An 18,315-nucleotide genomic window follows, 5' to 3' on the forward strand; every position below is an offset into this window, starting at 1 on the left:
TCAAAAAAACAGTGGCTCCTTGATATTCATCAAGTACCATTTCTTATAGCTCTGAATAAATATTTTGGATGAAATTCCCTTCTTTTTTTAATTGGTTGAGCAGCGCCTCAGGTAATGTTTGATAACATTGGTTATTCAGGTGCAACTTAATGTACAGATGATGTGGAAGAAAGTTAAAAGTCTCACTATTTTACTGATTGAATTCATAACTAATATGTCAATTTTCAATAAGGCAAATGCAATTGGCTAAATCCTGTTTTACTATCAACAATCCTCTGACATCAGACAAATTCATGTAGGTTGAAGTGCAGATTACTGTACTATTATTAGATAAGAAATGCTATAGTGCGCCCAACAAACTGTATGTAACATCAATGAGGTGTAAATGGTGGCGAGATAAAGGCTTCAAACGTATACCAAAATTATTCATGCCAAGAGGAGGCAAAATTACCCCTTGAAAATCATATGTTGGGATTGTTAGCAAGTTTAGAAAACATCAAGTGTTGGGATTGTTAGCAAGTTTAGAAGACATCCAGCTTCGATTTTAGAAACCACATGAATGGATAGTATTCTAACTTAATGACATGGAATAAAATGCAATGGGTATAGGTCTTGATGGCCACCATCCCATTGACACATTGGAGATAAATTGAAGTTAGTTCTGAAGGATCTAAGCAATAAATATACAGTATGTTCCGAAATGCAGCAATTGATGCAGGGAAGTGATTTTGGGGCCATTTTTCAGTTCTGGGGATCTTGGTTTGAACCATGTGGCTCCATTTATTTTATATATTCCCTTGAAATGAATTAATTAATCGATCCAATGTATTCACTTGTATGCATTCCTGCCCAGTCATTGCCCATTAGATCACATCAATCTCATCATTCACTTGGTGACATTCTAAAAGGAAATGCACAGAAAACATGCAATGGAAAATCTCAATTTCTCCCAGGCTATTTTGCCAATTATTTTAGATGTCTCCTTTGGAAAGGTATCAATTTTTACTTATCCAAACTTTTGCAATCAGACACAGTTTGGAATAAAGTAACTAGATATCTCAATAACCTCCTGTCCAACAATGTCAGCTTCTCAGGATAAAGATGCTAAAACTCCTCTTTCCTGGTACCACTCTGGTTATCACTTTCTGGCCTCAAAGTCCTTTCTCTTGTCAGTCTTACAATTGGGCATAAGATGCCAGTGATGTTTTAATAATGATTCTGAAAGATTTAGTTTAAATTGCTTTGCTTTTGTGCTCTATTATATTATATTATAAAGCAAGCTCTTCAAAAAAATGTTATCACTTTGTTTGTTCAATTTCAATGATGTATGCCATTGAAAACACTAGAATTTCAGTCCCTGTAAAATTGTGTTATTGATTTTATTTTCCTCGTTATTTTTCCTTTCAAAGTGCTTTTCCTTCACCTAGTATTGACGTCATCCTAAGTAAGATATAACTGATAACTTAATTTTTCTATCATTTCATACTTCTCCAAAATTCCCCCTACTGCTTTAGCGTTGCTCTCGGAAAGAACCAGAATGAAAGAATATATACAAAAGCAAATTATAACAGTTGCCAGAAGTTTGATATCATGCAGAAACTATAAGAAATACTCAGAACATCAGGCACCATCCGTACAGGGAGAAAAATAATTAATGCTTTTAATTATTAGGCCAGTGAAAGGCTTGATACATTAACTGTTTCTCTCTCTCCCTGCAGTTGCTACAAATCTGCTGAGTATTTTCACATTTTCTGTTTAACTTTAAAAAAGGAGCAATTCCACTGAAAGGCACATTTGAAATGAAAAATATTCTCATCCAATACCAACATTCCCACCGTTAATCTAAATTAAAATGAAACACTTAAAAGAAATAGACCAATCAAAACAAGAAAGTTTCCTGATAATGCAAAGTATTTAAATTGATGTGCTCTGATACAGCAGACTGCAGTCATGCCTAAAGAGGCTGTCGGGTTAGTCTCTGTTAATGTCACCAAATCGGCTAATTTTAAGCTTGCCTTGTCACAGTACAAACAAATTGCAAAATGGATATAAACACCAATATTGATAACCTTATTTTAGGAAATGCCAACATTGCTACATAACAGAAAAGGTAGTAGACTGATTCGTAATTTTTTATAATGTATGGGATTATTAGGGAATGATCTTAGTTTTCAGCTAACGCAAATATGAGATAAAAGTTGTATCCAATCTAACCCTTCGCTATGTTGAATCATTCTTGCAGATTAATGTGATTATATATTTGACAGTAGAAACATCAATAATTATATATTTGACAGTAAAATAATCAACTCCTCAGATCAGATTGGGTATTTTCCACTTTGTTTAAATGGTTATGCTGCTAAAGCACAATTAAACATTTCCAAATGATGATATTACTGGAGCACAAAACACATAGTTATTAGGCATAATGTAGTACATCTGCATCTTGGGTGCACTAATGAAGACTAACCATCAATAAGTGACAAACCGAACAGCAATTTAGGAATGGGCTTAGCAATGAACTTACATTAGACAATAATAATTGCATAAGATACTTGCAAATTCTTGTTTCAAGAAGAATTAAAAAATATCATTTGGGGATTGGAGGAAAATCATACAATATTAACTTGCAAAAAAAAAGCTGATTTTGGTTTGTAGTCTGAACTACAAACATATGTACTCAAAAAGAAAACATATTTATCTGCATTGTCCCACAATCAGATTGGAAAAGGAAGATTAGACCATGTGCTAACTGATGTTGAAGCCTTCCATTGCGAAAAGCTTGGACATTTTTGTTCAGCCCTTGGTTCACATGTTTTCTGAGAGCACAAATTGAGATGTAATTGAAGGGAGTCATCCTATGTAAACATTTGGTCCCAGATAACTTTGAAGCAAAAGTTTTAAAGCATAAATAACAATATTGAAAAATATGACTAAATGTAGAAATATATATTTAAAACATTTAGAATGATGCAGCAAATCCAATATATAGTTGCCCTCTAACAACTGCAGCAAACAATTAACTTCAAATTAACAAACACAATTCATCAGATTATATTGTCAGATCCTTTATTTTACTGACGGATTCACCTAATAAGTATAGACTGTGGCAGGTTCGCTGTGCATCAGTGAGCCTATTTAAATTTTGTTGGATATCACTGCGGGGTTTCATTAAATACCACTTTATTATGCTATTTCGTGTTACAAGACCGAGTTTGCTGAGAGGGACTCGCTTGCTTTACTTGCCGCTTGGATTCTGCAACTGTCGCACATTCACCTGTTTCAAATCCAAAACGCTAAATTCGCTGGGTGAAGCTAATTGGGGATTTTCAGCAAGTTCACCTTGCATTTCAGTTTTGCTGGTTCAAATGTCTCATCAAGTCTGAGACTTGTATGTTCAGATATTCATGCCCCAAAGTTATAGAGCCAAACAGTGTGGAAATAGACTCCTTTAAATATAATAAAGTGGTATCCACTGAATCCACACGGATCCATTTACATGAATCCTATTTTATTTTAACAGTTTCCAAAAAAAATCTCCTCAGATTCTAATATTTACTTACACACTAGGAGCAATTTACAGTAACCAATTCACTTACCAGCAAACACATTTTTGGGATGAGAGAGGAAAACGGTGCTCTTGGAGGAAACTCATGCAGTCACAGGGAGAACATGCAAACTCCACACAGGCAGCACCCAAGGTCAAATTGAACCTAGGTCGCTGGAGCTGAGGAGGAGCAGCTCTTACAGCTGCACCAAAGTACTGTCCAGTTTTAAATGTAACCACCAACATTTTCCAGCAAGATCTGGCTCAAATTTTAATGAACTGTCACAGTAAATCATGGCGATAACTTTAAATTTATTATTTATGTTTTTATAGCCTCATTAGAATGAGTATTGAATAAATAATACATTTGTCAATAGACACTTTATAAATCTATATTGGAATGCAAATGGACATTTTAATATATTTGTTAAAAAATATTTTACATTTACTTTAAATTGAATGGCAGGAAATACAATAGTGATTGGAAAAACTGTCAGGGATCCCTAAATTCAAAGGGTTTCGTTGACCTATGTTATTGTGTGATGTGACAAAGGACCCAAATATAATTTTCTGACGTGCTGCATATTTATCAGGGGGCTGAGAATGGCAGTGATCTTTAGGAAATACTGTCACCAATCACATACAGCATTAAGCTACATAGCACAATGCAATACTGACTGTCATGCATCACTCAAAGAGTTATTACTTGTTCTTTTACCTCAGTCTGAAATCCTTCCACCAAAATGGCAACTAACAAGTTAAAGAGAACATAATTCCCAAATGTCATGAGGGCTATGAAGTATAAAGCAGCCCATGGAGAGGTGGAGGCCATCCCATTATAGAGGACCTTGTTCCAATCCTCTTGAGTCAATATCTGTGGAAGACATTTAAAAAAATCATTTATGATTTGAAAAAATCATGAATTAACACAGAGCTGCAGTACACAAATGATCTTTAAACATTGTTGTAGCACATTGTTATTTGAACTTTCTACCAATCACCATTTCTGCATAAATTAATGCCATATTTACTAGAATGGAGCACACACATTCTGAACTGAGGCAGACAGGGAGAGGAGATTGTTATGCGCTCCCTCTGCTGGTGTTATAGGGTACTCACCTGTTTCTGTTTTCTCCTGAATGCTGGCATGGCTGTGAGTCAGGAATCACGGGGTTAAAGGCTCCTGTACCCGATTGGCCAAGCTGTGTCAGGTGACGGGTGACTCATCTGAAGCTTAAATACCAGAATCTCCCAGGATTCTTTCTCTTCTTCGTCGACCCTGCCTTGTGAGCAGTCTGCTGGTGTGAGCTGCAGAAGGCCTGGCCACATGGCATAGAACTTTGTGTACTTTCACCATTACTTGTTAACAAATATTGAATTGGGACGGATAAGGGCTGACCTTAGTGTTTTCGTGTATTTTGTTTCAGGGTTATATCTCTTTAGGCAGGTTTTAGAGTCTCTGGTTCGACGGTCCATTACGTGGCTGGCTGGAGCACTGTTTAATTGTTTGTTAGTCCATCCATATCCCTGACTGGGTTGTTTAAAACAGGTTTGGTTTTTATGTTCTATTGAAATTAAATGATTTTTGAACTTGAACCTGGTTTTTGAATTATGCAGGCTCTGAAGTACCTGCATTCGGGAGTCGTAACAAAAGGCCATTTTGTTGTTTGATTTAGCTTTGACATTTTAATAGAGAATGCCAGGTTGCCCCATACTCTTTGCACCATTCAATTGTTTTTCAGGGGGATTTTGTCTTCACTCTCCTAAATTGCGTGCTGGAAACACTTCTACCTCCTCGGGGTGTCAAATATTGCACTATTCCAATTTTTGAAGAAATATTCCACAGAATATTAGATTGTGTTACTTTCAGTCATTTATTTTGTAATTTCATGAATTTTGGAATTATTAATGTTTGATAACTTTCTATATCGGGGAGTTACAAACATCTAATGGAGTAAAAAAACTTGATTTAACTATCCCTGGGTTAATTCCATTTAAAATGGTGGAGTACAAGACTGACTCGGGTAAATCTTGGGGTGATATGTTATCACCCATTTTACACTGTCATTGACCCAACACCTGGTAAAGTGACTGTTTTTACAGTATTTATCATACTCACTTTACTAAGGAAGCAATCTAATCAGAAACAGGAATACATGTCAGTACTCAGCCACTACATTTAAATGGGGAACACACAGCATGATTAAACTAATTTCAAGTTAACATGCAAATGCCAAACATAATATTAATTCAATCCTCAAGAGTGAAGGGCTCAATGGGAAGGATCTTGAGTGCAAGATGTGCAAAATAATTGACAGAGGGTTGGTAGCTAATATTGCACAAAATCAAGATTAAACCTAACGTCTTCAATAAATTTGACTAATTTCCACTGATAATACATCTCAGGATCATGAAGATCCGTCATTGACCTGCATGCTGGATAAACAGATGACACAGAAAATGTCTATGTTGGAACGTTCCAGAGATATGCTTCTTGATCACCACTAGACATTCCATTCTTGCGGCCAGTGCTGCTGCAAGGCTTTCATTAAACAACAGCTTTATGAAGCCAGTGCCTAGTTGCTTGGACTGCACATTTCTAGCCGTTGTCTGGATAAATGGGATGTACTTGCATGGGTTTGGTATAACCCATAACCTCATAACATGGGTTTGGTATTCCTTCCAAACAAATGTGTGAATGCAGATTACATGACGATCAGGATTACATGACGATCTTTGACATTGCTTTCAAGTGATTGTAAGAGTCAGTTTTAGATCCAAGTAACTTTTACAGCTGGATGAAGGCTATAATGAACTATATCGGAAAGCACGAACATCTCTCAATGTGCTTCCTGTCAGTCTTAATGGCATAGAGTCAGTGATATGGAGAATGGTGCATCCAGACTATTATTGTAGGTTTAGTTGGAGCAGTGATATTTTCAAAATGTGAAAAATATAATCAAGAACATATGGTTGCTAGAAGTCTGCTGCCAAAAGAATATTCTCTCCTTGAGAAATGGTTTTAAATGATAATTCCAGATCTCGCTTGTGTGAGATTGGCAGCCCCACAGAGCAATACTGTCACCATCTGTGCACCACTTTTACCAAAACAAGTAATAGCTCCTGTGAAGAGCTTCAGGGCGCTTAACATGTTCAGGGAGCAATAAAAAAATGAAGTTAATGTTTTATATTCAAGCATTGATATAACTGCTAACCCTGCTCTCACCAAGTCCGTTGGCCCGAAGGTAGTAAATTGTTCCTAAAATCCAAAGCAAGTTTGTAATTCAAATGGATCAACATCTTGCACTTTAGCAGAATCATTGCCAATTGGGTCTTAGGTCAAGCCCTTCAATGAATACAAAGAGGGCTACATTTCATTGCTCCAGGAAGCATGAAATTGAAATATAGTTACATAAAACAGTCTATGATCAACTACATATACTCCATACCCATCACCATTACTATAGAAAGAGATTTTCTCCCAAACTGTTTGTTCTGGTGAATACTGTTGGATAGAGGCGAGGTATTAAATGAGTAATTCACCGTAGAAAAAGGCATGGAGAATAGTGAGTTCAGTTATTCCTTTAAGGAGGAATATAGGAATAATCCACTAAATTATAGGTCCATGAGCCCAACATTAGAGGTAGGAAGGCTATTGGAGAAGATTGTTAAGGACAGGATTTACTCATGATTGGAAGAGAATTAGGGACAATCAGCATGGCATTGCACGGAGCAGGTCATGTCTGACAAACTAATAGGGTTTTTTGATGAGGTGATGAATGGGATTGATGAGATTAGGGCAGCGAATGTTGTCTACATAGACTTCAGTAAGGCATTTGACAAGGTACCTCATGGTAGGCAGATCCAGAAGATTAAGATGCATGGGATCCATGCTTACTGAGTAGTTTGGACTTAGAACTGAAGTTTATTTTAATAATCAATTATCAAGGTGCCTTCTATTTCACTTTTCTAAATTCGGACTAGTTCTTTTGAAGAAGTGCTTAAAAGTATATTTTTATGGTAATCAGATTCTGTACCATTACATGAGAACATAAGAACTAGGAACAGGAATCAGCCATACAGCCTATCGAACCTTCTCTGTCATTCACCAAGATCATAACTGATCTAATATTATCTTCAACTTTACTTTCCTACATATTTTTCATAATTTTTGTCAACCTGACAAACTAAAAACTTGTCACTTCAACCTTGAATATATTCAATAATTTAATCTTCGCAAATCTCAAAGGCAGAGAATTTCAAGAGAATTCGAAGGTTCTCTGTGAGAAGATTTTCCTCTTCTTTATTGAAGCGGTTGACTTTTTATTCAGTAACTCTGCCCCAAATATATATGGATCCTCCCCCCCCCCACCACAAGTAAAACTGACAGCTCAACATATACGTTGACAAGCACCTTTAGAATTGTATGTGTCTGTACCATCAGCTCTCTGAACTACCTGCAAAGCAGCCATATCCCCCCTTAAAAAAGAGCCAAGCTGTATTCAGTATTTTAGACATTCTCAACAGTGTTCTGTACAGTTTAGCCAGACTTCCCTACTTTTATGCTCCATCCCATTGGCAATGAAAAGTAACATTCCTTTTGTTTTTCTAATTATTTGCTGAACCTCCATGTCAACTTTATACATTTGATATGCTGGTGTTCCCAGCATTACGGGGAGGTTGTGTTCCCAGAAAACAGACTATTGTGATTTTCTGTAACATGAAGCCATGTCATCTGCACTGGCCACTAAAAATACAAGTTGAAAAATAATAATATTGTGTTTATTTGTTTTTGTTTCACATGCATTCTGTGAGAGCAAATTCTATTCTAGATTTTAAAATTTTGAGCAGTGATTTGTGAATTCTATAAGGGCACATTTTAATTCCTGAATACCATATCATAGGGGAAGCTTGTATCAGGATACTTTCTGCATCACCACATTCTAGCATTCTCTTTACTTGTATTCTAACCAACCTGATCTCCCGGTGGCTCAGCACTTCAACTCCCCCCCCCCATTCCGAATCCGACCTTTCTGTCCTGGGCCTCCTCCATGGCCAGAGTGAGGACCACCAGAAATTGGAGGAGCAGCACCTCATATTTCGCTTGGGCAGTTTACATCCCAGCGGCATGAACATTGAATTCTCCAATTTCAGGTAGCCCTCACTGTCTCCTCCCCTTCTCAGCTCTCCCTCAGCCCTCTGGCTCCTCCTCTTCCTTTCTTCTTCCCACCCTCCCCCCACCCTACATCAGTCTGAAGAAGGGTTTCGGCCCGAAACGTTGCCTATTTCCTTCGCTCCATAGATGCTGCTGCACCCGCTGAGTTTCTCCAGCACTTTAGTTTACCTTCGATTTTCCAGCATCTGCAGTTCCTTCTTAAACATTCAACCTTACTAGTTTTTTTTCCGTAGAGTCATAGACCAACATGTCCCATCTACAGTAGTCCCACCCTGTCCAAATATTTCTTAAATGTTGTGATAGTACCTGCCTCAACTACCTCCTCTAGTAGCTTGCTTCATTTACCTACCACCCTTTGTGTAAAAAAGTTATCTCTCATATCTCTTAGGTTCCTATTTCCCCCCTCACCATAAACCTATTACCTCCGGTTCATGATTCCCTTAATCTGGGTAAAAAGTATATATTCCTCATGATCTTATATGCTTCTATAAGATCACCCTTCATTCGTCTGCCCTCCTAGGAAAAAAGTCCTAGTCTGCTCAACCTCCCCCTGTAGTTTAGGGCCTCAAGTCCTGGCAACATCTTTGCAAATCTTCTCTGCACCATTTCCTACTTAGAACATCTTTCCTATAACAAGGTGAACACAATACTCTAAATGTGGCCTCACCAATATTTTGTATAACTGTAATATGACCTTGCAATTTCTATAATCAATACTCTGACTGATGAAGGTCAAAGTGCTGAAAGCCTTCTTGACCACCCTATCTAATTGTGACGCCACTTTCAAGGAACGATGTACCTCCACCCATGGATCCCTCTGTTCTACAACACTCCACAGAGTCCCACCATTTACTGTGTAGGCCCTGTGCTGGTTTGACTTCCCTAAGAGCAATATATCATACTTTTCTGTTTAAATTTCTTCAACCATTCCTTGACCCATCTGCCCAACAGATCAAGATACTGTTGCAAATTTTGACATCCATCTTCGCCATTTACAATACCTCCTGTTTTAGTGTCATGTGCAAACTTACTAATCTTGTGCATTCTCATCTAAATCATTGTTATTGATGACAAACAGCAATGGGGCCAGCACCGAATCCTGAGACACACCACTAGTCACAAGCCTCCAGTCCAAAATACAATCTTCCAAATAAAAATGTGGTACATAGTTGGACTATGAGGAACACAACGTTCATTCTGGATCCTCTATGGTCTGTTGTGCTAATGATGAGGTTTCTAAAGTTGTGCAGCAACATTCAATGATATGCCATTTCTGCAATTTTGTACCCTTGAGTGCAGGTAACCCTCAAGGTGAAGCAGATGCTCACACCAACAGTGAAGTCCATTTCTGCTTGACATCAAGGAGCCCTCCGTAAGCAGGTTTCGGACAGCACTGGGAACCCAGCTCAGGTAGATCCCCTCAAATAAATTTACTTACTCAGCTCTCTCCTGGGCTCTTCCTCCTAACATTGGTAGACTCTCTAACCAAGCTATAAATCAACCCTGAAACATTGTTGCAGCAGGGAAAACAATCCCAGTTTCCCCGCTCTCTCCATACAACTGATGCCCCTTATTTCTGGGAGCATTCGAGCAAATCACCTCTGCACCCATTCCAAGAACTTAACATCCTTCCAAATTTACGCTGGCCAAAATTGTATAATTGTAATTGCTGAACTCTAGCTAGAACTTTTAAACGTTGAGCATCATTTTCCATACCTGGAAGACAGTTACAATAGCCCAGAGAAGTGAGTCAAAGTTCTTTCTGTCAGGAAGAGTGTCTCCTTCATTTTCTGATGCAAACTTGCAGCCAAAAAGATGCATTCCCAGAATACTGTAAAAGAAAACAGAATATTATGTAACCATGTGCATCTTACCAATATATAATAACCAAATCTGTGGTAAGTATTGCCATTAATGAAATGTCATCTCAATCCAGTGCCTTGCCAAATCCCAGAATCTCACAGAAAAGACATATAGTTAATCATAAATGTGTCCCTATTCACTATCCCTCTATCCTGGTTCAATCACAGAAGTTGTTGTTGGAAGATTGTTGCTTCAAAACTCATTGCCATCAGTAATGTTAAATGAAGCGTTAAAATATCCAAAATACAGAAATAAGAGAAATACGCTCCAGAGAAAATTAGGGACAGAAACGTACACCAAAGGAAACCACCCAATTTTCTGCTTCAGACAGAAGGGACAGCACACAGGGTCTATTAGTTATGGATATTGCTCCCTGACATTCCCCAGTGATCTACACTGTCAGGAAATGCTTAAGCGTGTGCATGAATATGGACCACCTGAGGTAGTGCTTGATGAAGGGGACTCTGCCCTTCACTCACCTGAAGATAAAGATGAATAGCATCAGCAGCATACAGAAGGTGGCAACATTGTCCATTGTTTTCATCAAGACCACCAGCTGGCGTTGCAGGGCTGGCATAAACCGCACCAACTTCAGCACTCGCATCAGCCGGAAGGTACGCAGCACTGACAGGCCTCCGCCCTGCTGGCCCACAATCTCCCACACACTGGAATAACATAACATTAGTATGATGCATTGCAAACCTATGGGGCATTGCAAACCAAGAATATGGAGATTGTGCGTGAAATATAGAGAAGCTTAGTGGGCCACAGCTGGAGCTTTATGTATAGCTCTGGTCACCCAACTGCTGGGTGTATGTGATGGCATCATAGAGGAGATTTATGATGATGTTTCCAAGACTGGCAAATTACAGTTATGAGAACTGTCTAGGATGAAATTATTTTTAATGGAACCAAAGAGACAAAGAAGAGATTTAACTGAGATATACTAATTATGAGAAGTTTGTTCAGAGTTAAAACAAAACTTCGCAGAGATGTCCGCAAATATAGGGACATAGATTTGAGTTCATGGTGGAGGATTATAGCAATATGATTTCACTGAACAAGTATTGGGGATCTGGACTTCACTGCCTGAAAATGTAGTGCAGACAGAAACTCTCACCACATTTCATGTATGTGGACCATCACTTGAGCAACTGTGAGCTGCATTTCTGTGCACCAGTATCTGAAAAATGGGATTGATATGACATTTATTTCTGGCTGTGTTGAATGCCTCCTTCTGTGCCATACATTTCTACGATCACACAAATGTATGGAATGAGTGATGGTGATTTTACAGGTGAATAATATCTGTTTTGTGTTTCCTAGTTTTTGTATCTTTAAAGGTCTCTAAAGTTAGTATTTTGGAATTTACAATCCACATTGACAGAAGTTAAGTTTGAGGTTGCGAGAAATGAATCTACATTTACTTGTGACAATTTACCTGATAACTACAATGATACCATCAAAGATGTTGTAAGGATTCTTGATGTAGCCAAAAGGCCCATACACCAAGATCTTTAAGAGCATTTCCAATGCGAACAGGCTGGTGAAGACAATATTGCTGATCTCCAGTGCGTTAGTTAGTTCCTCTGGCTGGGGGGATAAATGAAAAAGGCATTAGAATGAGCATCGTCCAGATTTCAGGGCAACAATTCACTTACTTTTTTCGGAATATGATCTTTATGCATATCAATCCAAGGGATGTCAGTATTGTGAGGTATAATATTTTTTTTCTTTGCTATCTCCCAGTCCTGGGTGTCGTGGATAGATGCAGATAGATTAGTTTTCAAGAGAGAGTTAGATTTAGCTCTTAGGGCTAAGGGAATCAAGGGATATGGAGGAAACGCTGGAAAAGGGTACTGATTTTGGATGTTTAAGGAGGAACCATATATGGTTATATGGAACTGCAGATGCTGGAAAATCGAAGGTAGACAAAAACTCAGTGGGTGCGGCAGCATCTATGGAGCGAAGGTAAATACATTTCAGGTAGCCCCCACTGCCTCCTCCCCTTCTCAGCTCTCCCTCAGCCTTCTGGCGCCTCCTCTTCCTTTCTTCTTCCTGCCCCCCCCCCCCCCACCCTACATCAGTCTGAAGAAGGGTTTTGGCTCGAAATGTTGCCTATTTCCTTCACTCCATAGATGCTGCCGCACCCTCTGAGTTTCTCCAGCATTTTTGTCTATTGATTTTGGATGTTCAGCCATGATCATATTAAATGGCGGTGCTGGCTCGAAGGGCCAAATGGCCTACTCCTGCACCTATTGTCTATGTTTCTATGCACTATAAAGCATTTCTTAACCTACTTTAAAATATGCTTTAACACAAAATTCAGAAGAATTCCCTTAAATGCTTTGGTGTGAACTTTTCCACATTGATAGATAAAACATTCACTTACCTTACTTAAGTCCTCGATCCATTAGAGGTCAATAATGCTCCATTCAGAACTTAATTAACACTGACTAGAGGAAACAATGCATTTAAGACCTTTGCATCCTTTTAGTCTGGCTGGATTTTAAACTATAATCTCACTAACAATCCATTGAAACATCTGACCACAGTCAATAGGCTTTTTAACATATTATTTTCCCATTATGTCATTTACAGTAATCACAAAAGACAGATGAATGTCTGAGTTGGAAATCAGAAAACACGTGGGCTTGTACAAGTATTATGGTGATTACGGTTTTTTGTTAGTTAACTTACTCATTTGAAAGAGATATTCCGAATAAATTTCAAGATCCTTCTTTATGTCTATAAAGCTCTTAACGGGCTTGCCCCCACTTACATCAAAAATCTGCTTAGCCACCACACCACCTCCAGGTCCCTCAGATCGTCTGACTTGGGGTTATTGAACATCCCGCGGTCTAGGCATAAGCTCAGGGGCAACCGCGCCTTTGCGGTTGCAGCTCCTAGACTGTGGAACAGCATCCCTCTTCCCATCAGAACCACCCCCTCCATCGACTCCTTTAAGTCGAGACGTAAAACTCATCTTTACTCTCAAGCCTTTCTTGACGTCCTCTGAGGGAGGGCTATATGTATGTATTTATGTATGTACTTAATCTATGAACCAATGTCGTATAACATCGCGGGGCTTGCTTTCACAGAGGCCCAGGGAGCCGTTGGTGCGAGGGGAGGAGTACCTGCGCTGTAAGTATAAAATACATCGCGGGGCTTGCTTTCACAGAGGCCCAGGGACCTGACACCAAAATCGGCAACGTTCCAGAGAAGGAGACTGGGGGAAGCCTCTGATTGGTGGAAGAGGACCGGGTTTACATTTTTACATTTCTGCCTTCAGGTTAAGGATTCTGGGAGTTAAGGATTCTGGGAGTTAAGTGTATAGTATTTATTAGTATTTATTAGTAAAGTTTAAAGGATAAAGTTTTGTGTTTTTTAATATTTAATATAGAGTTAATTTGGGAGTAAGATATGTCAGTGGAGATTGGCCCCGTGGTTTGCTCAGCCTGCAACATGTGGGAGATCAGGGATATGGTCGGTGTCCCTGGTGACTACGTTTGCAGGAAGTGTGTACAGCTGCAGCTCCTGGCAGACCGCATTGAACGATTGGAACTGCGGCTGGATTCATACTGGAGCATCCACGATGCTGAGAAAGTCGTGGATAGCACGTACAGCGAGTTGGTCACACCGTAGGTAAAAGGTAAGAGGACAGAAAGGAAACGGGTGGCCAATAGCCAGCAAAGCAGTAGGCAGGTAGTGCAGGAGTCCCCTGCGGTCATCTCCCTCCTAAACAGGTATACCATTTTGGATACTGTTGAGGGAGATGGCTCATCAGGGGAATGCAGCAGTAGCCAAGTTCATGGCACCATGGGTGGCTCTGCAGCACATGAGGGGGGGAAAAAGAGTGGAAGGGCAATAGTAATAGGGGATTCAATTGTCAGGGGAATAGATAGGCGTTTCTGCGGCCGCAAACGAGACACTAGGATGGTATGTTGCCTCCCTGGTGCTAGGGTCAGGGATGTCACTGAACGGCTGCAGAACATTCTGGAGGGGGAGGGTGAACAGCCAGTTGTCGTGGTGCATATTGGCACCAACGATATAGGTAAAAAAAGGGATGAGGTCCTACAAGATGAATTTAGGGAGCTAGGAGATAAACTTCAAAGTAGGACCTCAAAGGTAATAATCTCTGGATTACTACCAGTACCACGGGCCAGTCAGAGTAGAAATAGGAGGATATTGCAAATGAATACGTGGCTTGAAAAATGGTGCAAGGGGGAGGGATTCAAATTTTTAGGGCATTGGAACCAGTTCTGGGGGAGGTGGGACCAGTACAAACAGGACGGTCTTCACCTGGGCTGGAATGGAACCAATGTCCTTGGGGGAGTGTTTGCTAGTGCTGTCGGGGAGGATTTAAACTAATGTGGCAGGGGGATGGGTACAAGAGCAGAGAGGCAGGGGGGTGTAAAATGAGGGTAGAAGCAATAGGTAGCAAGGTGAAAAGTAAAAGTGGCAGGCAGACAAAACCAGGGCAAAAATCAAAAAGGGCCACTTTTCAACATAATTGTATAAGGGGTAAGAGCGTTGTAAAAACAAGCCTGAAGGCTTTGTGTCTCAATGCAAGGAGTATTCGTAATAAGGTGGATGAGTTGAACGTGCAGATAGCCATTAATGATTATGATATAGTTGGGATCACGGAGACATGGCTCCAGGGTGACCAAGGCTGGGAGCTGAACATCCTGGGATATTCAATATTCAGGAGGGATAGAGAGAAAGGAAAAGGAGGTGGGGTAGCGTTGCTGGTTAGAGAGGAGATTAACGCAATGGAAAGGAAGGACATTAGTTTGGAGGATGTGGAATCGGTATGGGTAGAGCTGCGAAACACTAAGGGGCAGAAAACGCTGGTGGGTGTTGTGTACAGGCCACCTAACAGTAGTAGTGAAGTTGGAGATGGTATCAAACAGGAAATTAGAAATGCGTGCGACAAAGGCAAAACAGTTATAATGGGTGACTTCAGTCTACATATAGATTGGGTGAATCAAATTGGCAGGGGTGCTGAGGAAGAGGATTTCTTGGAATGTATGCGGGATAGTTATCTAAATCTACATGTAGAGGAACCAACGAGAGAGCAGGCTATTTTAGACTGGGTATTGAGTAATGAGGAAGGGTTAGTTAGCAGTCTTGTTGTACGTGCCCCCTTGGGCAAGAGTGACCATAATATGGTTGAGTTCTTCATTAGGATGGAGAGTGACATTGTTAATTCAGAAACAATGGATCTGAACTTAAAGAAAGGTAACTTTGAGGGTATGAGACGTGAATTGGCCAAGATTGACTGGCAATTAATTCTAAAAGGGTTGACGGTGGATATGCAATGGAAGACATTTAAAGACTGCATGGATGAACTACAAAAATTGTTCAACCCAGTTTGGCAAAAGAATAAATCAGGGAAGGTAGTGCATCCGTGGATAACAAGGGAAATCAGGGATAGTATCAAAGCGAAAGATGATGCGTACAAATTAGCCAGAAAAAGCAGCATACCAGAGGACTGGGAGAAATTCAGAGACCAGCAGAGGAGGACAAAGGGCTTAATTAGGAAAGGAAAAATAGATTATGAAAGAAAACTGGCAGGGAACATAAAAACTGACTGCAAATGTTTTTATAGATATGTGAAAAGAAAGAATTAGTTAAAACAAATGTAGGTCCCTTGCAGTCAGAAACAGGTGAGTTGATCATGGGGAACAAGGATATGGTGGACCAATTGAATAACTACTTTGGTTCCGTCTTCACTAAGGAAGACATAAATAATCTGCCGGAAATAGCAGGGGACCGCGGGTCAAAGGAGTTGGAGGAATTGAGTGAAATCCAGGTTAGTCGGGAAGTGGTGTTGGGTAAATTGAATGGATTAAAGGCCGATAAATCCCCAGGGCCAGATAGGCTGCATCCCAGAGTACTTAAGGAAGTAGCTCCAGAAATAGTGGATGCATTAGTAATAATCTTTCAAAACTCTTTAGATTCTGGAGTAGTTCCTGAGGCTTGGCGGGTAGCAAACGTAACCCCACTTTTTAAGAAGGGAGGGAGAGAGAAAACGGGGAATTACAGACCAGTTAGTCTAACATCGGTAGTGGGGAAACTGCTAGAGTCAGTTATTAAAGATGGGATAGCAGCACATTTGGAAAGTGGTGAAATCATTGGACAAAGTCAGCATGGATTTACGAAAGGTAAATCATGTCTGACGAATCTTATAGAATTTTTCGAGGATGTAACTAGTAGCGTGGATAGAGGAGAACCAGTGGATGTGGTGTATCTGGACTTCCAGAAGGCTTTCGACAAGGTCCCACATAAGAGATTAGTATACAAACTTAAAGCACACTGGCATTGGGGGTTCAGTATTGATGTGGATAGAGAACTGGCTGGCAAACAGGAAGCAAAGAGTAGGAGTAAACGGGTCCTTTTCACAATGGCGGGCAGTGACTAGTGGGGTACCGCAAGGCTCAGTGCTGGGACCCCAGCTATTTACAATATATATTAATGATCTGGATGAGGGAATTGAAGGCAATATCTCCAAGTTAGCGGATGACACTAAGCTGGGGGGCAGTGTTAGCTGTGAGGAGGATGCTAGGAGACTGCAAGGTGACTTGGATAGGCTGGGTGAGTGGGCAAATGTTTGGCAGATGCAGTATAATGTGGATAAATGTGAGGTTATCCATTTTGGTGGCAAAGACAGGAAAGCAGACGATTATCTAAATGGTGGCCGATTAGGAAAAGGGGAGATGCAGCGAGACCTGGGTGTCATGGTACACCAGTCATTGAAAGTAGGCATGCAGGTGCAGCAGGCAGTGAAGAAAGCGAATGGTATGTTAGCTTTCATAGCAAAAGGATTTGAGTATAGGAGCAGGGAGGTTCTACTGCAGTTGTACAGGGTCTTGGTGAGACCACACCTGGAGTATTGCGTACAGTTTTGGTCTCCAAATCTGAGGAAGGACATTATTGCCATAGAGGGAGTGCAGAGAAGGTTCACCAGACTGATTCCTGGGATGTCTGGACTGTCTTATGAAGAAAGACTGGATAGACTTGGTTTATACTCTCTAGAATTTAGGAGATTGAGAGGGGATCTTATAGAAACTTACAAAATTCTTAAGGGGTTGGACAGGCTAGATGCAGGAAGATTGTTCCCGATGTTGGGAAGTCCAGGACAAGGGGTCACAGCTTAAGGATAAGGGGGAAATCCTTTAAAACCGAGATGAGAAAAACTTTTTTCACACAGAGAGTGGTGAATCTCTGGAACACTCTGCCACAGAGGGTAGTTGAGGCCAGTTAATTGGCTATATTTAAGAGGGAGTTAGATGTAGCCCTTGTGGCTAAGGGGATCAGAGGGTATGGAGAGAAGGCAGGTACGGGATACTGAATTGGATGATCAGCCATGATCATATTGAATGGCGGTGCAGGCTCGAAGGGCCGAATGGCCTACTCCTGCACCTAATTTCTATGTTTCTATGTTTCTATAACGTTAGTACCTCCACCAATGTAAAGCACTTTGGCCAACAAGAGTTCTTTTTTAAATGTGCTATAGAAATAAAAGTGACTTGACTTGACTTGATATCCCTGTCTTCTTCAACATAGAGGAGAGAGCCAGTTAACCAGTTTCTTGGACTTCACGTGAATTCTACTTTATTTTCCGTGACTACACACACATTGCATTGGAGATCAGCGATGATTTCCCTCATGAGGAGCCAACTTAATATTCTTACTTCAGTCTCAGCTAAAATACAGCTGGAATAGT

At 40.2% G+C, this 18,315-nt stretch overlaps 1 protein-coding gene across 1 annotated transcript in view; it reads right to left on the bottom strand.

Moving 5' to 3' along the window:
* LOC116988061 (voltage-dependent T-type calcium channel subunit alpha-1G-like) overlaps positions 1-18,315 on the bottom strand; it is a 225,078-nt gene that overhangs the window by 126,564 nt on the left and 80,199 nt on the right. Inside the window, exons 9-12 of the mRNA XM_033044505.1 lie at positions 12,028-12,179; positions 11,066-11,251; positions 10,440-10,554; positions 4,266-4,421 (exon numbers count right to left, since the gene is read on the bottom strand). Of these exons, the coding sequence (XP_032900396.1) occupies positions 4,266-4,421; positions 10,440-10,554; positions 11,066-11,251; positions 12,028-12,179 (609 nt within the window). The remainder of the gene's footprint in view (positions 1-4,265; positions 4,422-10,439; positions 10,555-11,065; positions 11,252-12,027; positions 12,180-18,315) is intronic.

This window comes from Amblyraja radiata, chromosome 26 (assembly GCF_010909765.2).
Source record: "Amblyraja radiata isolate CabotCenter1 chromosome 26, sAmbRad1.1.pri, whole genome shotgun sequence".
Classification (NCBI taxonomy): Eukaryota; Metazoa; Chordata; class Chondrichthyes; order Rajiformes; family Rajidae; genus Amblyraja; species Amblyraja radiata.